This window comes from Schistocerca piceifrons, chromosome 3 (genome assembly GCF_021461385.2).
Source record: "Schistocerca piceifrons isolate TAMUIC-IGC-003096 chromosome 3, iqSchPice1.1, whole genome shotgun sequence".
NCBI lineage: Eukaryota > Metazoa > Arthropoda > Insecta > Orthoptera > Acrididae > Schistocerca > Schistocerca piceifrons.
This window is the reverse complement of record NC_060140.1, coordinates 777952580-777977398: the sequence shown is the minus strand read 5'-3', so window position 1 is coordinate 777977398 and position 24819 is coordinate 777952580. Positions and strand designations below refer to the sequence as shown.

The following is a 24819-nucleotide window of genomic DNA, read 5'->3' as shown; positions in this document are numbered from 1 at the left end:
AATGTGAAATAATCTGGGTTAAGTATCAAAGGTGGGTCAGATATGATAGTCGGATGCTTCTATAGACCACCTGCATCAGCAACCGTAGTAGTTGAGCGCCTCAGAGAGAACCTGCAGAACGTCGTGAAGAAGTTTCGTGATCATACTATTGTAATAGGGGGAGACTTCAATCTACCAGGTATAGAATGGGATAGTCACACAATCAGAACTGGAGCCAGGGACAGAGACTCTTGTGACATTATCCTGACTGCCTTGTCCGAGAATTACTTCGAGCAGATAGTTAGAGAACCAACTCGTGAAGCTAACGTTTTAGACCTCATAGCAACAAATAGACAGGAACTTTTCGACTCCGTGAATGTAGAAGAGGGTATCAGTGATCATAAGTCAGTGGTTGCATCAATGACTACAAGTGTAATAAGAAATTCCAAGAAAGGAAGGAAAATATATTTGCTTAACAAGAGTGATAGGGCACAAATCGCAGAATATCTGAGTGACCACCATCAAACGTTCATTTCTGAGGAAGAGGATGTGGAACAAAAATGGAAAAAATTCAGAAACATCGTCCAGTACGCCTTAGATAAGTTCGTACCGACTAAGGTCCAAAGCGAGGGGAAAGATCCACCGTGGTATAACAATCATGTACGAAAGGTACTACGGAAACAAAGAAAGCTTCATCATAGGTTTAAGAGTAGTCGAATCATAGCTGATAAGGAAAAGCTGAACGAAGCGAAAAAGAGCGTAAAGAGAGCAATGAGAGAAGCATTCAACGAATTCGAACACAAAACATTGGCAAACAATCTAAACAAGAACCCTAAAAAGTTTTGGTCATATGTAAAATCGGTAAGCGGATCTAAATCCCCTATTCAGTCACTCGTTGACCACGATGGCACCGAAACAGAGGACGACCGAAGAAAGGCAGAAATACTGAATTCAGTGTTCCGAAACTGTTTCACTGCGGAAAATCGTAACACGGTCCCTGACTTCAGCCGTCGCACGGACGCCAAAATGGAAAATATTGAAATAAACGATATCGGAATTGAAAAACAACTGCTATCACTTAGTAGCGGAAAAGCATCCGGACCAGACGAGATACCCTTAAGATTCTACAGTGATTATGCTAAAGAACTTGCCCCCTTTCTATCAGCAATTTATCGTAGATCGCTGGAAGAACGTAAAGTACCTAGCGACTGGAAGAAAGCGCAGGTCGTTCCCATTTTCAAGAAGGGTCATAAATCAGATGCGAATAATTATAGGCCTATTTCGCTTACGTCAATCTGTTGTAGAATAATGGAACATGTTTTGTGTTCTCGTATTATGACGTTCTTAGATAATACAAATCTCCTTCATCATAACCAACATGGATTCCGCAAACAGAGATCATGTGAAACTCAGCTCGCCCTATTTGCCCAAGAAATTCACAGTGCCGTAGACACTGGCGAGCAGATTGATGCCGTATTCCTGGACTTCAGGAAGGCATTTGATACGGTTCCGCACTTACGTTTAGTGAAAAAAATACGAGCTTACGGAATATCGGACCAGGTTTGTGATTGGATTCAGGATTTCCTAGAAGAAAGAACACAACATGCCATTCTTAACGGTTCAAAATCTGCAGATGTAGAGGTAATTTCGGGAGTACCGCAGGGAAGCGTGATAGGACCTTTATTGTTTACAATATACATAAATGACTTAGTTGACAACACCGGTAGCTCCGTGAGGCTATTTGCAGATGACACGGTTGTCTACAAGAAAGTAGCAACATCAGAAGACTCGTACGTACTCCAGGAGGACCTGCAGAGGATTAATGCATGGTGCGACAGCTGGCAGCTTTCCCTAAACGTAGATAAATGTAATATAATGCGCATACATAGGGGCAGAAATCCATTCCAGTACGATTATGCCATAGGTGGTAAATCATTGGAAGCGGTAACGACCGTAAAATACTTAGGAGTTACTATCCGGAGCGATCTGAAGTGGAATGATCACATAAAACAAATAGTGGGAAAAGCAGGCGCCAGGTTGAGATTCATAGGAAGAATTCTAAGAAAATGTGACTCATCGACGAAAGAAGTAGCTTACAAAACGCTTGTTCGTCCGATTCTTGAGTATTGCTCATCAGTATGGGACCCTTACCAGGTTGGATTAATAGAAGAGATAGACATGATCCAGCGAAAAGCAGCGCGATTCGTCATGGGGACATTTAGTCAGCGCGAGAGCGTTACGGAGATGCTGAACAAGCTCCAGTGGCGGACACTTCAAGAAAGGCGTTACGCAATACGGAGAGGTTTATTATCGAAATTACGAGAGAGCACATTCCGGGAAGAGATGGGCAACATATTACTACCGCCCACATATATCTCGCGTAATGATCACAACGAAAAGATCCGAGAAATTAGGGCAAATACGGAGACTTACAAGCAGTCGTTCTTCCCACGCACAATTCGTGAATGGAACAGGGAAGGGGGGATCAGATAGTGGTACAATAAGTACCCTCCGCCACACACCGTAAGGTGGCTCGCGGAGTATAGATGTAGATGTAGATGTAAGTGACCTTGTGGTATTTCTCCGTTTTCAAATGGAGCTCTGCGAGCGCAGTTGAGAAATATGGTACTGTCGTGCACAGAGCCCGGCCATCGAGCGACAATATCTCTTATTAACAAATTATGATCACTAATGGTTTGACAGTTAAAGGAAAAATATGATTCCCTATTGTGGAAAAGTTCCGCATTATGTCCTCCAGGAGACTGTATTCTTATATGGGTACAATCCAATGTACCAAGAACGCCAAGGAATCGGTCCAGTTGACTAAAATCATACATCACAGAGCGCACTACTTCTCTTGTAGGAAATTTTATAAAGCGAGGAGACATTGATGCTATGATGTCTGATACATCACTGATGATTCGTTGTGCTGTTGTACGATGTACATTACTGTTGTCCCCAATAAAAATGTTGATTGCACCTGTTGTATTTGCCCTTAAAGTAATCAAAAGTCTGTTCATCGGCGAAATAGGGTTATTGCGATCAGTAGGAAATTCTAACCTATCATTAATTTGGTTTAATAACCACCACACTGTTTCTTTTGACGGACGAAATCTCTCTCCAAACTTCCTGTCACTATAATCTTCAAAAGGGCTTCCCCTTTCCAGAATCACTCCAGCACGGTTTTGGCCACGATTTAAATGGTCAAGGTATAACAATTCTTCCTCAGTGCCGCCCATAACATCAGAACGCGCAGCCATCTTAATAGCGTATGCTTCTAAAACCGCGGTTATGTCGAATAAACCGGGAAAAAGCACCGGTTAAATATAACCGCGGACGATTCCCTCGTTTAACTTAAATCGATGTTGTTGCACCAGAATTTTGCGTTGAACAAGATTATATATCGACTTAATCGCGGTTAACTGCTAATCGAGATTGGTGCACTCGACCATTAATGAACGCCTTTCGTATTAATGGTTGACAATCTGGCTTTCTCACCGTGTTCTGTGCGTTCGTAGACATTTTGCACTGCTAGTTATCGGGAAATTCGTCTGTTTTGTCAACAAAGAAATATCGTGGCATTAATGATTAGATACAGAGAACGTTGGTAGCTATGTCCTTTTCGGAACGACAGATATTTCGTGTTGCTCGGCCACTGAGCTCGTGAGGCAGCCACTCACCTGGGGGAGGCTCATTCCAAGGCTGGACATCGGCGCTGGTGAAGACAGCGTAGACGGTGTAGTTGACGGCAGCGAGCGCCGCCGTCACGTAGAACACAGAGTTCCACGCCCACCGCGTTTGCTGCCGACATCAGAAGAACATCGACTGTGTGGCAGGTTCTGCGGCATTTCGACTCACTAATTTATTAATATTAAATGACTAACACTCGTAGATTGTCTTTACCTTTCTACAGCGGCATAATTTACCTACAGGTTCTACTGTAAGCTTGAACAGCATAAACAGTATCAGATTCTATTAGAATAAGAAATCTAATGACACCGCTCAAACTTCATTATGTAAACAGACAGTTAATACACTTCGGGAATCGAGGATATTGACGAAGTTTGCCAGTTATCGACATTTATACTGGCACGATTTCAAGACTTTCGAGAATATAAATATCGTCAACATTCCGCGACCCTGTCAGCAACTGTATAAATATTAATTATAATTTTAATAGTTAACGGCTTCAGTTGCACCGTTTACCTAGAAATTTACCTAGATTTCAGTCGGAATAACCCAACCTTCTTCAGAATAACAGTAACTAGATACGCCATACCTTGTAAGCACATGATGTCTTCCTCATATCGCGACCAATGAATACTTCATAAATGTTGAGACAGTCGATCTAAGTACGTTCTGCACAGGTTAACATAAACGCCCTTGTCCTCAGTTATAACTTTTATTTCACTTTGCTAGTAAATTCAAGGCCAGGAGTTAGGTTCACGTGTTGTCCCAACAAGCAACTATCATACAGTTTATGCGGAGGCGCAAGGTATTGTGTCCGCCTAGGCGGGCCTCGTAACGCTACGGTCAGTTCCAGTACAGCACTCGTGGCTGCCGCATCGCGGTCGCGAAGTGGGGCCGAGGCAGTTGCAGATAAGTTTTACAGTCTGACGATAATTCATGGATTTGTAGTTTTAACTTGACGATGTCCACTATGGACAAACGGTAGTTACTGTTATTCTGAAGAAGGTTGGGTTATCCCGATTGAAATCTAGGTAAATTTCTAGGTAAACGGTGCAACTGAAGCTGTTAATTATTAAAATTAAAATTGCTTTCGAGAATGTTTTAATTTCAAGTTTGAAGGCGGATATCAAATGACAAAAAGGAATATTTTTTCCTGTGATATAATTACAAATTAACAGTTTCGGATTATTACCTTTACTTGTACTGTGAAACCTTCCTTGTTTCAAAATCTCATGAGTCTGGATCAACGGAAAGTAACCTATATGTTCTGATGACTGGGTTTGCGAGTATCAATACATGTGACATAAATGGCCGCATCTTTTGATTGCATTGACTTGCAAGCTCCACCTGTTTACGTCGCCAAGGGCCCGTAGACCTTAATACGTGGCTATGTGGCGCAAATTTCAGCGTGACACGTCTATCTGTTCTTAAGAAAAAGAGTTTTGAACAGTCGGACACATAGTTAGACACACGGGCAACAAAGTAATCTTACACGGGTTACGTTTCCACCGACTGAGGTAGGGAACCATAATTAGTATCCCACAGGAGACCTGACGCTAATACCGTGTAACACCGTCTCTAACACTGGGAATGACCTCAATTCGTCGCGGAAGAAAGTCCACAAGTTTCTGCAGATATGCGAGACCCATTGATCACTATATGCCCTAGAGCTACTAAATTTCAGGGATGCTGATTGCTTCACTTCCGCCGCTGTTCGAAGTAATCGCACACATTTTTATGTGATTAAGATAGGGTGGCTTAATGGACCAGTCGACGTGCGACAGGGTGAATCAGTGTTCGTCAACCCAGCAACATCTTTCCGCAACTCTGTGAACACGGCTGATATCGTCTTGTAAGACGGAAGTATCGATAGCATAATCATCATAAAGGTGTAGAAGGAAGGACAATACTTTTCGACCTACAGTGCTGAAATAATCATCCCGCATCGCTGTCGCAGTAACCTGAATGGGTGCGCCTAAAGCATGGTAAGAAAGATAACCGCAAATCAACACGGAACAATCTCTCGTCTTAGTTACATCTTCCGCACACTTGGTTAAACGCCTTATTACACCGTCGGTAGACTGTACGACTGGCCAGACCGTACTGCAGGTTCCAGGCTGCAATTAAAGTCACTAAATCTACGTTTCGGGAGAAAGTTTTCACACGAAATGAAAGGTTGGAAATTTTATCCTTAATTAATATATCCCGAAACTTAGGTGAACAATTATCACTGCCAATCCCATGCTAGTCTTAACACAGTCACTCACTATCCCTTTCACTCACGTTAGCAAGTTTATGGTGTTGCATTTCCAGAAAACGTAATAGCTACAAAAATACGGATTGTTTTTGATTAAGAATGCTCGACAAATATTAAGTCTGTCGGTACCAAATGCAGTCACAGTTTTTAGCCACCGACCTGCTCAATACGCCACGCGGTATTTATGTCTTTTCTCGTCACAAAATTCACTTATAAATTCCGAAATTTCTACACACCCATCGGAATAATTATGCCGTCACTTTACAACACTTTTGATGTATGAAACACTGCTAGATCCGGCAACATATCATTTCCCTCGAACTACTACTACTACACACGTCCGAACTGTTTCATGGCTAGGCTCCGACTCCTCTCTAGAATACTCTAAGACCTCTCTACCAGCAGAGAAAGGCGCGCGGAGAATATTGCTTTACCATTGGTCAGTTTACTCAACAGCCAATAGCAAACCAACATTCTCCCACGTCAGTCCGCGCTTTTCATCAATAACCAATCGCAAAATAGTAAACCTAACGGCTGCACTTTTTACCGACGTAATTACCTAATATGCTGAAGCTTTGTTTATGCATAAAGTTATTTACTATTGTTATTTATACCTGAATTAACTTTCCCTTTACCATAAACTTACTTTACAAATCTATTCTACAAAAATCCCCTTTGTCCACACCCATACTTTTCTTCGAAATGTTCCCACACTAAATCCCGCTACATAACTCGTTAAACAATTATCTTCATATTAACCTTAAACCACACTCACGCATCATTCATACTGTAAAACACATTTATAACATTTTACATACACAAAAAGACATAATAACACTTCATGAAAATACTAGAACAGTTTATGAAAAACATTCTATTAGGTTAGTGCACTGTAGTGGGCACAATCGAAACTAAAATCACAGTCCCCCTATCCAATATTGTCCTCTATCGGCTGATAGTAAACTACTTGCGCGTCCAGTCTCGCGTCGCCATCTGTCACTATCCAGCTCTGAGACACATCTCCCACTTAACCGCCTCCAAGGCAGGATCGGTATACGGCGCTACGCCTCACCGTCACTGTCCAGTTTTTGTGTTGTTTGGTCCGATGAATACCAGCAACTCCATATGCCCCTGTGAGGAAAGGCCTCTTGCGCGGGTCCAAACATCTATTGCATGCTGCAGCTTTCACGTCGCTGGCCTGGGAACTGACTGTGACAGACCTGCTTTCACTAGCAACAGAAGTTCCTGTCGCTTTTGAAACCATCTATCAACGCCAAGGCGTTGCGTTCTATCCGGTCACTGTCGCTGTGGACCTCTCAACGACCACTGCCCCTACGTCACATACGAGAGGCCTTCAATAAGTAATGCAACACTTTTTTTTCTGAAGCCAGGTTGGTTTTATTCCGGTTTCCAATACACTGTATTATTCCCCACTCTTGTAGCTACACTTTTCAACATAATCTCTGTTGAATGCGACGGCCTTACGCCACTTTACTGGGAGGGCCCACAAGTTACCACTCTACTGGTCGACGTCGGAGCCAACGTCTTGCTGCATCAGTAACCTACCCGTAATCCACGTTCTGCTCCTGCAGAATGCATATTTCATCGAACCAAACAGCTGGAAGTCAGAAGTTGTGGGATCCGAGCTGTAGGTTGGATGCTGAACAACAGTCCAATGAAGTTTTGTGGGCGCTTCTCGGTTGCGCAGACTTGTGTGAGCCCTTGCGTTGTTAGGGAGAAGGAAAAGTTCGTTTTTATTTATGTGGTGGCGGACACGCTGAAGGCATTTCACTTTCCTGAGGTAGTTTCCGGTTGAAAGTGATGAACCCATGTTTCATCACCAGCTACGATGTTCCACAAAAAGTAGTCACGATCAGCCTCGCAAACATTTCCGCACAGACGGTCCTTAGTTGCTACACTACTGGCCATTAAAATTGCTACACCAAGAAGAAATGCAGATGATAAACGGGTATTCATTGGACAAATATATTATACTAGAACTGACATGTGATTACATTTTCACGCAATTTGGGTGCATAGATCCTGAAAAATCAGTACCCAGAACAACCACGTCTGGCCATAATAACGACCTTGATACGCCTGGCCATTGAGTCAAACAGAGCTTGGATGGCGTGTACAGGTACAGCTGCCCATGCAGCTTCAACACGATGCCGCAGCTCATCAAGAGTAGAGACTGGGGCATTGTGACGAGCCAGTTGCTCGGCCACCATTGACCAGACGTTTTCAATTGATGAGAGATCTGGAGAATGTGCTGGTCAGGGCAGCAGTCGAACATTTTCTGTATTCAGAAAGGTCCGTACAGGACCTGCAACATGCGGTCGTGCATTATTCTGCTGAAATGTAGGGTTTCGCAGGGATCGAATGAAGGGTAGAGCCACAGGTCGTAACACATATGAAATGTATCGTCCACTGTTCAAAGTGCCGTCAATGCGAACAAGGGGTGACCGAGACTTGTAGCCGTTCGACGTGTAGGGGCTACAGTCTGGAACCGCGCAACCGCTACGGTCGCAGGTTCGAATCCTGCCTCGGGCATGGATGTGTTTGATGTCCTTAGGTTAGTTACGTTTAAGTAGTTCTAAGTTCTATGGGACTGATGACCTTAGAAGTTAAGTCCCATAGTGCTCAGAGCCATTTGTATCATTATAATTTGACCGAAACGTGTAACCGATGGCAACCCATACCATAATACACGCTCCCAATGTGCGTTCACGCGATGTCGCCAAACATGGATGCTACCATCATGATGCTGTAAACAGAACCTGTATTCATCCGATAAAAATGACGTTTTGCCATTCGTGCACCCAGTCTCGTCGTTGAGTACACCATCGCAGGCGCTCGTGTCTGTGATGCAGCGTCAAGGGTAACCGCAGCCATGGTCTCCGAGCTGATAGTCTATGCTGCTGCAAACGTCGTCAAACTGTTCGTGTAGATGGTTGTTGTCTTGCAAACGTCCCCATCTGTTGACTTAGGGATTGAGACGTGGCTGCACGATCCGTTACAGCCATGCGGATAAGATGCCTCTCATCTCGACTGCTAGTGATGAGAGGCCGTTGGGATCCAGCACGGCGTTCCGTATTACCCTCCTTAACCCACCGATTCCATATTCTGCCAACAGTCATTGGATCTCGACCAACGCGAGCAGCAATGTCGCGATACGATAAATCGCAATCGCGACAGGCTACAATCCGCCCTTTATCAAAGTCGGAAACGTGATGGTACGCATTTCTCCTCCTTACACGCGGCATCACAACAACTTTTCACCAGGCAACGCCGGTCAACTGCTGTTTGTGTATGAGAAATCGGTTGGAAACTTTCCTGATGTCAGCACGTTGTAGGTGTCGCCACCGGCGTCAACCTTGTGTGAATGCTCTGAAAAGCTAATCATTTGCATATCGCAGCATCTTCTTCCTGTCGGTTAAATTTCGCATGTGTAGCACGTCACCTTCGAGGTGTAGCAATTTTAATGGCCAGTAGTGTATTTAGCGTCTTCTGTTAGGCGGCGAGGAACTCAGCAGGCACACACTTTTGGGCACCCCAACTGATGGACGAATGTGTCAACACTATCAACAGAGGTATGTAGTTGAGCAGCGACGTGTTTGATTGTGATCAGTTGATCAGTTCGAATGAGAATGTCTGCACATTCCAAAATTGCAGGAGTCGCAACTGCGCGAGGCCTGCAGGCACGCAGAAGATCGCACAGGTTTGCACGGCCTTGTTGCGATAATGACAGATGGCTCTCCCAACGACTTACCTTGATTTTGTTCACTGCCAGGTCTCCATAGCCATTCTGCAAGCATCAATGAATATCTGCGATGCTCTCGTTTTCCGACATAAGAAACTCAATAACAGCTCTCTCTTTGGAACTCACCTCCGTCACACACGCCATTTTGTAGGCTACGTATAGCGCCGCCATCTATCGTGACTTCATGAAACTACAGGGGCTGAAGCGGGAATATTCCACGATGTCCCACAAAAAATTCTGCATTTTTCCAACCGAAATTATCCGAGCAAAAAAAGTGTTGCCTTCTGTGGTGAACGCCCCTCGTCAATAACTGTAGGTGGTACACCATTTCTTGTAGACACGTTGGACAACCCACATTGCTACACAGACAAATCGGGAAACTTCATTCACGGTGCGGTCAGGGATCACGTCCAAACACAGTAGCTCGTTCTGACATTCAGTCACTCCTAAACGTAGACCTACCTCGCTGCGCTGATCTCATACAAGCGACTGCCACTTTATTGCTATGACTTATCTCAGCTGCGAAGAGTAACACGACCGACTGGTACCAGTTCTGCAGCACCTACAGCGCTCCGAAGCAACCAGTCTGCTCTTCTAAGAGGGTGAGTAGTTTTCTGTCTGGTGAGCTTATCAGAGTCACCTTACACACAGGTGCCACGCGCACGTTCTGAAATAGGATAAGAGCTTCCTGTACTTATACGACTATGACATTTTACTTGCTAAACGGCAGCCTAAATTTCTCATCAAGTGCTGTGCAATGGCGTCGCCCATACCTGACGTCTCGCCAGCAATACCTTATGTCCAGCACCATAAAGTCACAGTGGAGGCAATCATTGCATCTTACTGTGCCATGGCTGACACCAATCAGTTTTGCACCGTGGCATTTTCGACCAGAGCCTCCCCCATTATTTCGGCTTCCTTTGACCGTTGGAAAAGACAGGACTAAAATATTTGTGATCAGGAAACACCACGTTTACGTCGCGCTATGCAAAGCCCACAGTCGGGAAGCATGCGGCACCATACAATCTGTTCAGTATGATTTTACTTTTTTTACTGAATAAAAAAAGCAAAACCTCAAAAGTTAAGAAGAAATTCTGGGTGCATCAATTTTTTTGAGTCAATAGTCTTCTGACTAGGTTGATGCGGCTCGCCACGAATTCCTCTCCGTTCCACCCTCTTCATCTCAGAGTAGCACTTGCAACCTACGTCCTCAATTATTTGCTGGATGTATTCCAATCGCTGTCTTTCTCTGCTGTTTTTACCCTCCACAGTTCCCTCTGACACCATGGAGGTTACTCCAGAATCTCTTAACAGATGTCCTTGCATCCTGTCCCACCTTCTTGTCAATGTTTTCCGTACATTCCTCTCCTCGCCGATTCTCCGGAGAATCTCCTCATTCCTTATCAATCCACCCAATTTTCAACGTCCTCCTGTAGCACCACATCTCAATTTCTTCGATTCTCTTCTTTTCCGGTTTTGCCACCGTCTATGTTTCACTGTCATACAATGCTGTGCTCCAAACGTACATTCTCAGGAATTTCTCCCTCAAGTTAAGGCTTATGATACTAGTGTACTTCTCTCGGCCAGGAATACCCTTCTTCCAGCTCTAGTCTGCTTTTGATGTCCTCCTTGCTCTGTCCGTCATGGGTTATTTGCTGCCTACGCAGCGGAATGTCAACTTAATCTACCACAAGTTGTGATGTTACGTTTCTCAGTATTTCTCATTTCTGCTACTTCTCATTACTTTCGTCTTTATTCGATTTACTCTCAGTCCATATTCTGTGCTTATTATACTGTTCATTACATTCAGCAGATCATGTAATTCTTCTTCACTTTCACTCAGGATAGCAATGACATCAGCGAATCGTATCACTGATATCCTTTCAACTTGATTTTTAATTCCACTCCTGAAGCTTTCTTTTGTGTCCATCATTGCTTCTTCGATGTACAGATTGAACAGTTGTGGCGAAAGATTACATCCCTGTCTTACACCCTTTTTAATCGGAGCGCTTCGTTCTTGGTTCCCACTCTAATTTTTCCTACCCGTCTCTCCCTACAGCTTATCCCAGTTTTTCTCAGAATTTCTAACACCTTATCCCATTTGACAGTATTCAACGCTTTTTACAGGTCGACAAATCCTATGACCGTGTCTTGATTTTTCTTCAGTCTTGAGCCACCGTAGTGTCAGGATTGCCTCTCCGCTGCCTTTACCTTTCCTAAAGCCAAACTGATCATCATCCAACAGATCCTCAATTTTCGTTTCCATTCCTGTACATTATTCTCGTAAACAACTTGGATGCATGAGCTGTCCTCGCACTTGTCGGCTCTTGCTGTCTTCGGAATTGTGTCGATGATGTTTTTCCGGATGTGAGAAGGTATATCGCCAGACTCATACATTGTATATAACAACGCCAGCGAGTGTAGTGCAAACAGTAAAATTCGGAGAGGGTGGTATTATGGTGTGGTCATGTTTTTCATGGAGGGATCTTGCACCACATGTTGTTTTGCTTGGCACTATCACAGCACAGACCTACATTGACTTTTTAAGCACGTTCTTGCTTCCCACTGTTGAAGAGCAATTCGGGGATGGCGATTGCATCTTTTTTATCCTTCGCCCAATCATTTTAGAAATTCCGGTAGAATGTTATCAATCCCTACTGCCTTATTCGATGTTAAGTCTTGCAAAGCTCTTTTCAATTCTGATTCTAATACTGCATCTCCTTTTCTTCTCCATGGACTCCTGTTTCATCGTCCATCACGCCATGAGACAAGTCTTCCCCTCTCACAGAGGCCTTCAGTGTACTGTTTCCATCTATCTGCTCTCTCCGCTGCATCTAACAGTGTAATTACCATTGCAACATTAATGTACTCCCCTTGCTTTTAGTGTCATCAAAGGTTGTTTTGACTTTACTGTATGCTGGGTCAGTCCTTCTGCTGTGACAGTCACAAATACTGCATTTCGCAATAGTAGCCGCCATCTATACGCAATTTACGTAATTCTACATTTTTGTACGTTAACTAAAGTTCATTCTTGGTCACAACACTTATGTCTCAATAACACAGGTGACCGGTTTCGGTGATATTTATATAACCATCTTCAGACATGTGAATTAATTTTAGAAAATACTAGAGACCAAGGTTGTATACATGGAAGAACCCTGGAGATACTAAAAGGTATCAGATAGATTATATAATGGTAAGACAGAGATTTAGGAACCAGATTTTAAATTGTGAGACATTTCCAGGGGCAGATGTGGACTCTGACCACAATCTATTGGTTATGACCTGTAGATTAAAACTGAAGAAACTGCAAAAAGGTGGGAATTTAAGGAGATGGGACCCTGATAAACTGACTAAACCAGAGGTTGTAGAGAGTTTCAGGGAGAGCATAAGGGTACAATTGACAGGAATGGGGGAAAGAAATACAGTAGAAGAAGAATGGGTAGCTCTGAGGGATGAAATAGTTAAGGCAGCAAAGGATCAAATAGGTAAAAAGACGAGGGCTAGTAGAAACCCTTGGGTAACAGAAGAAATATTGAATTTATTTGATGAAAGGAGAAAATATAAAAATGCAATAAATGGAGCAGGCAAAAAGGAATACAAACGTCTCAAAAATGAGATCGACAGGAAGTGCAAAATGGCTAAGCAGGGATGGCTAGAGGACAAATGTAAGGATGTAGAGGCTTATCTCACTAGGGGTAAGATAGATACCGCCTACAGGAAAATTAAAGAGATCTTTGGAGATAGGAGAACCACTTGTACGAACATCAAGTGCTCAGATGGAAACCCAGTTCTAAGCAAAGAAGGGAAAGCAGAAAGATGGAAGGAGTATATAGAGGGTCTATACAAGGGCGATGTACTTGAGGACAATATTATGGAAATGAAAGAGGATGTAGATGAAGATGAAATGGGAGATACGATAATGCGTGAAGAGTTTGAGAGAGCAATGAAAGACCTGAGTCGAAACAAGGCCCCCGGAGTAGACAACATTCCATTGGAACTACTGAAGGCCTTGGGAGAGCCAGTCCTGACAAAACTCTACCATCTGGTGGGCAAGATGTATGAAACAGGCGAATACCCTCAGACTTCAAGAAGAATATAATAATTCCAATCCCAAAGAAAGCAGGTGTTGACAGATGTGAAAATTACCGAACAATCAGTTTCATAAGCCACAGCTGCAAAATACTAACACGAATTCTTTATAGACGAATGGAAAAACTAGTAGAAGCCGACCTCAGGGAAGATCAGTTTGGATTCCGTAGAAATACTGGAACACGTGAGGCAATACTGACCCTGCGACTTATCTTAGAAGAAAGATTAAGGAAAGGCAAACCTACGTTTCTAGCATTTGTAGACTTACAGAAAGCTTTTGACAATGTTGATTCGAATACCCTCTTTCAAATTCTAAAGGTGTCAGGGGTAAAATACAGGGAGCGAAAGATTAAGGAAAGGAGTATATAAGATGAACGTCAACAAAAGCAAAACGAGGATAATAGAATGTAGTCGAATTAAGTCGGGTGATGCAGAGGGGAATTAGATTAGGAAATGAAACACTTAAAGTAGTAAAGGAGTTTTGCTATTTGGGGAGCAAAATAACTGATGATGGTCGAAGTAGAGAGGATATAAAATGTAGACTGGCAATGGCAAGGAAAGCGTTTCTGAAGAAGAGAAATTTGTTAACATCGAGTACAGATTTAAGTGTCAGGAAGTCTTTTCTGAAAGTATTTGTATGGAGTGTAGCCATGTGTGGAAGTGAAACATGGACGATAAATAGTTTAGACAAAAAGAGAATAGAAGCTTTCGAAATGTGGTGCTACAGAAGAATGCTGAAGATTATATGGGTAGATCACATAACTAATGAGGAAGTATTGAATAGGATTGGGGAGAAGAGAAGTTTGTGGCACAACTTGACCAGAAGAAGGGATCGGTTGGTAGGATATGTTCTGAAGCATCAAGGGATCACCAATTTAGTATTGGAGGGCAGCGTGGAGGGTAAAAATCGTAGAGGGAGACCAAGAGATGAATACACTAAGCAGATTCAGAAGGATGTAGGTTGCAGTAGGTACTGGGAGATGAGGAAGCTTGCACAGGATAGAGGAGCATGGAAAGCTGCATCAAACCAGTCTCAGGACTGAAGACCACAACAACAACAACAACATGCATTTTTTACGAATTTGACATCTACTACTTTATTAATTTTATTCATACTCGATAAATAGGAATACACAGCTAACTTATAACCAGTTACATTAAGACTCTGGAGACCGAGCAACTTACATTGGCGCTGGTGAAGGCGCCGACGACGTACGGTACTGCGATTCCCGTTAAGTTGGCGAACATGTTGACGATCCCGACGATGGTCCCCGCGTAGTTGGGCGCGATGGCCGACATGCTCATGGAGGGGCCGGCGCCGTTGGTGGAGATGCAGAAGCCGTTGATGGCGAGCAGCGCGATGATGACGCCCGTGTTGCAGCCGACCGCCGACACCACCAGAAGCGTCGCCGCGGGCACCAGCGTGCCTGTGCGTCAACACGGCAGTCACGCCTGGCTCCTGGCTCACTCACAGGGGTGAAATGTGACAGGTCTCTATCAGTGTGTACGCTATGTGATCAAAAGTATCCAGCCACCCACAAAAAACACACGTTTTCCATATTAGGTGCATTGTGCTGCCACCTACTGTCAGGTACTCCATATCAGCGACCTCAGTACTCGTTAGACACCGTGAGAGAGCAGAATGGGGCCCTCCTCGGAACTCAAGACTTCGAACGTCGTCAATTGATTGGGTGTCATTTGTGTCACACGTCTGTACGCGAGACTTCCACACTGCCAAATATCCCTACGTCCACTGTTTCCGACGTGGTAGTGAAGTCGAAACGCGAATGGGCACGTTGAAAGGTGGCTACACTGAGTCACAGCGCCAGAGATTGCGCCAGAGTTTTATTCCGCCGCCTCCACTGGCAGTACTTGTTCAGAAGTTGCTGTGGGCAGTAGTAGTTCTGAGGTTGCCGTGGTCAGTGCTTGTTGAGAGGATGTCGATAGCAGTACTAGTCGTGAGTATGTCGTGTGCAGTTGTTCTGATGGGATAGACAGCCGATGCTGTTCGATTGGGGATGTTGTAATGACCAGAGTGTATTTCTCGTCAATATATATGAGGTAATAAAAAAAATTTTGTATTTCAAATTTCCTAAATAACAATGCCTCTTGGTCACAGGTTCAGTCAACAAAGCATCTGGCTTATGTTCATGTATTAGAGTGTAATTCTGGTTTCTATGTGCAATCATAGTATTTCTGTTTTTTTTTAATTACTCCATTGTAAATGGCGTTTAAAGCATCTTGTCGTATTGAGGAAGAACCGTGCCAGATGTGTACGTTGAATCACACTTCCACACACAGAAGAGTTACACTTGTGCTTTGTTGTTTCGTAGCTTTTATAGTTGCTGGGGACTTAATTAATCAATTGTTTTAACGGAAATTTCCTTTCATTCTTTATTGTTATTCTATGCAGTCAGATTGCGTACTAATACTACTCAGGGCCAACCGGTTACGAGACTTCGTAATCGGACAAACAGCGACTAAAATTAAAATTATTTGCATTTTATTTAATTAAGCCCCCATGCAACGTACAGCACAAAAGCGTACAGGCCGAACTCGAATGTTGACTGACAGGGACCGCCGACAGTTGAGGAGGGCCGTAATGTGTAATAGACACATCCATTCAGACCACCGCACGGGAATTCCAAACTGCCTCAGGATCCACTGCAAGTACTTTGACGGTTGTGCGGGAGTTGAGAAGACTTGGATTTCATGATCGAGCGGCTGCTCAAAAGCCACACATCACGCCGGTAAGCGCCAAACGACGCCTCGCTTGCTGGAAGGAGCGTATACATTGGACGATTGAACAGTGGAGTGACGAATCACGGTACACAATGTGGCGATCCGATGGCAGGGTGTGGGTATGGCGAATGCCGGATGAACGTCATCTGCCAGCGTGTGTAGTGCCAACAGTAAAATTCGGAGGAGGCAGTGTTATGATGTGGTCGTGTTTTTCATGGAGAGGGCTTGCACCACTTGTTGTTTTGCGTGGCACTATCATAGCACAGACCTACATTAACGTTTTAAGTACCATCTTGCTTCCCATTGTTGAACAGAAATTCGGGGATGGCGACTGCATCTTTCAACACGATCGAGCATCTGTTCATAACGCACAGCCTGTGGTGGAGTGGTTACACGACAATAACATCCCTGTAACGGACTGGCCTGCACAGAGTCCTGACCTGAATCCTATAGAACAAGTTTGGGATTTTTCGGAACGTCGACTTCGCGCCAGGTGTCACCTACCGACATCGATACCTCTTCTCAGTGCAGCACTCCTTGAAGAATGGGCTGCCATTCCCCAAGTACCTGATTGAACGTATGCCTGCGAGAGTGGAAGCTGTCATAAAGGCTACGAGTGGGGCAACACTATATTGAATTCCAGCACTACCGATGGAGGGCGCCACGAACTTGTAAGTAAAAAAAAATGGTTCATATGGCTCTGAGCACTATGGGGCTTAACTTCTGAGGTCATCAGTCCCCTAGAACTTAGAACTAGTTAAACCTAACTAACCTAAGGACATCACACACATCCATGCCCGAGGCAGGATTCGAACCTGCGACCGTAGCGGTGGCGCGGTTCCAGACTGTAGCGCCTAAAACCGGTGGGCCACTCCGGCCGGCCACTTGTAAGTCATTTTCAGCCAGGTGTCCGGATACTTTTGATTACATAATGTATCGGTCTGCTTACACTTTGTTTCATCAAACATTGAAGACTGCGTAAAACTGTGATTTGTGAATAACCTTCTAGGAAAACTACAATATAGTTTCCATTCTGCAGTGCCGGCCGCGGTGGTCTAGCGGTTCTAGGCGCTCAGTCCGGAACCGCGCGACTGCTACGGTCGCAGGTTCGAATCCTGCCTCGGGCATGGATGTGTGTGATGTCCTTAGGTTAGTTAGGTTTAAGTAGTTCTAAGTTCTAGGGGACTGATGACCACAGATGTTAAGTCCCATAGTGCTCAGAGCCATTTGAACCATTTGACCCATTCTGCAGTGGGCTAGTTTTGAAATTTTGCTCCACACTAAAACTGTGTACCGAAGCGGAACCGGACCTTGCGGTAATGTTCATAGGGACAGGGGTATCCACGATGGATCGAATACCCACTCACCCTTCGAGCTTCATTTCTGCCAGTACCTTTCGAAATCTGGAAGCAAGTTTGACAAAAACTGCATACTCTGTGGTGAAGGTTCGTTCAGGAAACCGCCCTAAGGCTGTTGCTAAAGGCCCCTGCAAAAAAGTTTGATTTTACTGACACGTATTCGGCCACAATGTATGGGACTCGACTAGTGATGTATGTTTTGTTCGGCCAATTAAATAACGTAGGATCCGGGTATCGGGTGAACTGTAAAATTGCAGCTACCGACCAAGTTGGTTGGTTCTGTTGACCAGCGCTACTGTCGATACCTCAGAAGAATCTCGGCCCCGTAATCACTGCCAATGGTAGGTCGGGGAGAGAGTAACATCTTTGCCTCTCGTTCACTGTCCCTTCCGAGACATTGCGCAATTCGTTTCCACATTCCTGTTGGCGCTCCCTGAGGTCCAGTAAGTCATTGCGAGTGTAAATCCAGCCTGACATCGCATCCGGATACCGGGACCGACAAATCGTGCCTTCTCTAGGGCCTTAAGCGCTGTATATTTTTTCTGAAGTGCTAGTCCAGCAAGTGCAACTATCCTCAAACGTCTAGTGCAGGCTGTAATTATCGTGTAGCAGCGAAACTTGGAAGATATTCTAATGCGGTAATGCGGAACCGATTTATCCTGGCAAAAAAAGTACCAATTTTGGCCATCAGGTGCAAATCTGTGAATGCAATTAGATCACGACTAGGCAGATCCGACCCCGAATCGAACACGCCCGGCTGGTTAATGACGAGGGCCGGTGTGTCGGGCAGCTTGGGTGTGGTTTTTAGGCAGTTTCCCACGTCCGACTAGGCGAATATCGGCTTGATACCCACGTCCTGCCACAGTTACACGATTCCCAAACATTTCGAAAACGTTAACTCATATACACGTGGGTTAACACTAGACGCAGATGTATGACATATAAAAATTTGGCCTCAGGGGACAAGTGGGGAGAGGTGGAGGATGGAAGAGGTATGGGGATTGGGGGGGGGGGGGGGAGGGGGCGGAATGGGTGATGACAGAAAGGTCATACAACCAACCTCTAACACTAACATTGCCAAATCCAGATTAATACACCGACCCTGTGAAGACATAGAATAACGTCAGGAAGAAGGAGGAAAGAAGACTGAAAGTACGTTTTAGATGCTCAGTCCACAAGGTACGGCTGGTGTGAAGAAAAACTGAGTAAGTAGACGCATGAAAATCATTAAACTGAATGCAACATCAAAGTGACTTACCTAATCCGTTTGCTATACGAAGACCGTTGATCTTGGATATGTACCCTTTTCGGAGGACGTAGTCGATAAGCCAGCCACTGAACAGAACTCCGACGCTGCCAGTGATTTGAGGAATGGCAGAGATGAGTCCATTCTGCACAGTATGCAAGCGTATTGCAGGTTACTCTGAAGTCTCTTAGAGATCCAGCGTTCTAAAACTACAGTAATTAATTTTCTAATTGCTGTGTGCATTGTCATCTCAACGATAGAAATCTAGTATGTCTCTAGATACAGTGTATACTGTATAATATTTGTTTCCAAAATTATACAGCTGCAATGTTACTTCTGGCATATGGTTTATTGTATAATACTTTTAGAAATTGCTGTTTCTTGTCCTACATTTCGTACTTGACACAAAACACACCTCAGCGAATTTGTCACGTATAGTACAGTAGTCATTAGGTATCTTTCTCTAAAAGTTTTCCAAAATATCTTCCATATTGACTGCTCTTAGTTGACAGAGATGATAGTACTGAACACCACGAATAAAAAGTTAACACCAACTTTTGGTCTGCTTGTCAAGGTTACTGAGGTTCAATTGTTTGAGTGTAACCGTAACCAGCTTACCGTTTATTCCTGGTCCTACATAGCACACAATAAAAAAAATGAGTACTTACTATTTCACTTGATTTTGACTATACTGTTCTTTTAAATTTGAGCATTTCGCGGGAAAAAATGTTTTTTTTTTTACTTTTTTTAACAGTTAGTGGCGCAGGAAATAGTTACATAGTCGTAAAAGCAAATACCGTGTGCCTCTGTGCTATAGAGATATTACCTGTTTGTAACTTTCATACGTCTACATCTACGAATGTACTGCGCAAGTGGATTCTAGATCAGTTTTTCTCATACAGTACATTTTATATTGCCGTGAGGTAACAAAAGTACAGAGTATGTTGATATGATTGACAAGAGCGATTAAGGCTGAAACTTGGAAAATGTTTATTTTTCTTGGATGACGTCGCGAGTAACTTGTAAGAAAGAGGATTTTGTACGTAGCCTTCTGGGATCGCGATTTTTTTCTCGTATGACCGACTCCGGATTTAAAAACCAACCGTCATTTCTGTTTAAGAAATGACAGGCTTTCTTAAATGCAGAAGCTTACTAAGTTGCATTAATATTCAATTTACAAAGACAAACGTACCTAGCCTTGTTAGAGCGAGGCCACGTTCGCTTACAATTCTATATTTTAATCTTATGTGCTATTGTAATTTCGGAATTATGTCATTTTCATGACAATCAATTTTTGCAACTCCATATTATAAATATAACTTACAAATGACAGAAATTACGTCGCAGTACATACCAATTTATAAATTCGGGAGAAGCAATAGGCTCAATCACTAACGAAGTACATGAAAGCACTCCTGGTCGCTCGTGTGAGGATACGAGACTCAGAATGACTGCACTTGAAAAAGGGATAAGGGTGAAACTGCATCAATACATAATAAAATATAAACAACCAGGAGCGGACATGATCTCACTTAAACAATTTATAAAGGCTTTGGTCCCCTACCGCAAGAAATTAATAGGTTTCTTCTTCTTCTTCTTCTTCTTCTCTTTCCCCTTCTTTTCCTTCCTCTGTGTTCAATCCGTAGTTTTATATGCAGTAAACATTTTCCAACATGTTCAATTTTAAGCTAGACTCCTCCGCTCGGTGTAGCTTCTACAAGCTTTTTTTTTCTTTATTCTGTTACTAATGTACGAGGGGTGTTCGATAAGTAAAACAACACGCGTTTTCTCGGCCATCGTGGAATATTCCCGCTTCAGCTCCTATAGTTTCTTGAAGTTCCGATAGGTGGCCTTGGTGTACGTAGCCTTCAAAATGGCGTCTGTGGCGGAGGTGCGTTCCAGCCTGAGAGCTGTCACTGAGGGAAGCAGTACGTGGATAATCGGGCAGCAAGACCCTGGCTCCGACGTAGACCAATAGAGTGGTACAGTGCCTTTACACAGGGCCTCCCAATAAGCTGCCGTAAAGCCGTCGCATTGAAAGGAGCTTATGCTTAAAAATAGGGTATTGTAGTCAAAAGCGTGGGGAGTAATACAGTGTACTGTAATCCTGAATAAAAATAACTTGCTTTCAGAAAAAAATGTGCTTCATTACTTCTTAAACGCCCTTCGTATTTCAGTTTGGGACACTCTTAGCTATTCTTCCATTCTAATTGTCTACAGCAGTCTTTCATGACAAAGTATCAATGCAACCCTCCTTCTAATTGACACCTCCCATACATCAGCTTTTCTCTCAATCGTACCAAATCTTCTTCATTCGTTATACTGTCAACCCATAATATTTTTGACGATCTCCGACAACACCACAGCTCAAATGCAATAATTCCTTTCTTTCGTGCTGCTTCTTCTTGGCACATGTCGTTTCCGTGAACTATTATGTGCCATACAGACTTCTTTACCAGATTCATTCTTATTTCAGTTACAATACTTTTTTGAAGCAAATCATTTTGTGTTCTTATCGAAAGCTAATTTTGTTGGTTGTATACTATTAATTTCCTGTTTGCTTCTACCATCAGATGTTATTTCGCTTTCCAAGTAGTTGAATTCCTCTATATTTTCTGGCTGCCTATTACCCTAACATTTCTGTGCTGTGATTTTTATTTTCCTTATTTACTTTTGGTCTTATTTAATTTGGAATCACATCACGAAAGTTTTGTATCTGAGTGATCAGTTGTTGCAGCTGATACTAACTTTCTCACAGGACAGCGGTATCGTCTGCGAAGTGTGACATATCTATTTTCCGATCGCGAACTTTTACTACAGTTGCTACTAAATTTCCACTTATTCAGTATTTGTTTAAATTAATGCGGGTGACGGCAAATATTTCTGCCTCATTGCTCTTCTGATTTTCGTCTGTCTTTTTGTTGTTCGCATCTCAGCAGTGCACTTCCTTCTCTTCAGAGACTTCAGATAAAACCCCGAATTTTTATACATTGTTCTAGCGTCTTTCAATATCTTGAAAAGCTGAGTCTAGTCGAGGCTATCCATAGTTTTCTCAAGTTGACCAGAAGCTATATAGGGATTCTATCTTTGATCTTTTTTTATATTACTATTGTAAAGGCAAATATTTGGTTCCCTTGTTCCTTTGCCCCTTCTAAATCCAAAATAGCCTCCACCGAGTCTCTGCTTAACATAATGTTCATTAATATTTTAGGTACATGGGAGATATTTTTCACTGTGTGCTACTGTTCACAAATGTTGGCTGATGTTTCCTTTGGCAGTGGTACCATTACGCACTCCAGAAATTAATTTAGTGTGTTACCAGTTCTATACATTCGTTCACTAACGAATTCTTCGCCAGTCATCCTTACGACGAATTCGTGTTTTATAAGACAATTGGGGACCGTTAGCCAACAGTCATACAGAAAACCTAGTGACATCAGTTGAAGGAAGGAAAGAAGATTGGGATTAACATTCCGTTGACAGGGAGTTCATTAGAGACGGAGCACAAGTTCGGATTGTGTCAGGTATGTGGAAGGAAATTGGCAGTGCCCTTTCAAAGGAACCATCCTGGCCTTTGCCTGGAGCGATTTGTGGAAATCACAGAAAACCGAAATCTGGATGACTGGATGTGGGTTTCAAACGTCGTCCTCTGAATGCGTGTCCAGTGTGCAAACCATTGCGCCACCTCGCTCGGGACCATCAGTTGATGTTCTCCAATTACATTACAGTACGTAAGTACGGAACCTGTATAATAACTCTATTACCGAACGAGGTGGCGCAGTGGTTAACACACTGGACTCGCATTCGGGTGGACGACGGTCCAAACCCGAGTCCAGCCATCCTGATTTAGATTTTCCGTAATTTCGCTAAATCACTTCAGGCAAATTCCCGGATGGTTCCTCTGAAAGGGCTCGGCCGATTTCCATCCCCATCCTTCCCTAATCCGATGGGACCGACGACCTTGCTGTTTGGTCCTCTCCCCAAACCCAACCAACCAGCCTCGATTCATGTACTAATTCTCGCTCCTTCGAAACGAGCATATCTAGCTCCTAGACTGACGAGTTACTTTGTAACAGCAGGTACCATTATAGAGTGATAAGTAAAAAACTCTTACTGACGTAATAGCTTGTGTTTCTTCTTTAGATATAAAAGCCTATCTTTTTCATGATGTTTGTGTTGATTAGCAGGGCACTCCGCTACATAAAAGAAGAGCTACCACACACGATGCGTGTTGTACTATCTCTCTTGCATTTCTGAGCTTCTCATAAATCGGCATTGAACTGGATTGCACCTGTATGCAGCACCGGGCAAATGTTTCTCTAGTATGTCCTCTTAAGGCCGTGAATAGGTCTAATTATTTCATTTAGTAACTGGGACTCTAGAAGAACTCTAATGATATTTGTTTTAGAAAAGGTTATAGTTGTTGTTGTTGTGGTCTTCAGTCCTGAGACTGGTTTGATGCAGCTCTCCATGCCACTCTATCCTGTGCAAGCTTCTTCATCTCCCAGAACCTACTGCAACCTACATCCTTCTGAATCTGCTTATTGTATTCATCTCTTGGTCTCCCTCTACGATTTTTACCCTCCACGCTTCCCTCCAATACTAAATTGGTGATCCCTTGATGCCTCAGAACATGTCTACCAACAGATCCCTTCTTCTAGTCGAGCTGTGCCATAAATTTCTATTCTCTCCAATTCCGTTCAGTACTTCCTCTATAGTTATGTGATCTACCCATCTAATCTTCAGCATTCTTCTGTAGCACCACATTTCGAAAGCTTCTATTCTCTTCTTGTCCAAACTAGTTATCCTCCATGTTTCACTTCCATACATGGCTACGCTCCATACAAATACTTTCAGAAACGATTTCCTGACACATCTATAATCGATGTTAACAAATTTCTCTTCTTCAGAAACGCTTTCCTTGCCATTGCCAGTCTACATTTTATATCCTCTCTACTTCGACCACCATTACTTATTTTGCTCCCCAAATAGCAAAACTCTTTTACTGCTTTAAGTGTCTCATTTCTTAATCTAATTCCCTCAGCGTCACCCGACTTAATTCGATTACATTCCATTATCCTCGTTTTGCTTTTGTTGATGTTCATCTTATATCCTCCTTTCAAGACACTATACATTCCGTTCAACTGCTCTTCCAAGTCCTTTGCTGTGTGTGACAGAATTACAATGTCATCGGCGAACCTCAAAGTTTTTGTTTCTTCTCCATGGATTTTAATACCTACTCCGAATTTTTCTTTTGTTTCCTTCACTACTTGCTCAATATAGAGATTGAATAATATCGGGGAGACGCTACAACCCTGTCTCACTCCCTTCCCAACCACTGCTTCCCTTTCATGTCCCTCGACTCTTATAACTGTCATCTGGTTTCTGTACAAATTGTAAATAGCCTTTCGGTCCCTGTATTTTACCCCTGCCACCTTCAGAATTTGAAAGAGAGTATTCCAGTCTACTATTAAATAACTCATATAAACCATATGTACAAATAATTAATTGAATGTTACGTTGTATATCAGACTGTTGCTTAACGAAGAAGCAAGGCTTAAGAAAATTCTCTCCTGAACAGATAATGTATTTTCTCCGAAAATGCTGTCTGAAAGTAGAAGGGTATGTAGCCCTGAGAAACACCTCGCTTCCATTTACTGCAAAAAGAACTTGGAGAGAATTAAAACGCGGT

At 43.2% G+C, this 24819-nt stretch overlaps 1 protein-coding gene across 2 annotated transcripts in view; it reads right to left on the bottom strand.

Moving 5' to 3' along the window:
- The window catches only part of LOC124789642 (sialin-like), a 135249-nt gene that overhangs the window by 19606 nt on the left and 90824 nt on the right, over positions 1-24819 (bottom strand). The window contains exons 7-9 of one of the 2 annotated variants that reach the window (XM_047257072.1): positions 19140-19272; positions 14967-15208; positions 3660-3780 (exon numbers count right to left, since the gene is read on the bottom strand). In XM_047257072.1, coding sequence (XP_047113028.1) covers positions 3660-3780; positions 14967-15208; positions 19140-19272 — 496 coding nt within the window. The remainder of the gene's footprint in view (positions 1-3659; positions 3781-14966; positions 15209-19139; positions 19273-24819) is intronic. The other variant, XM_047257073.1, reaches the window with a different exon arrangement.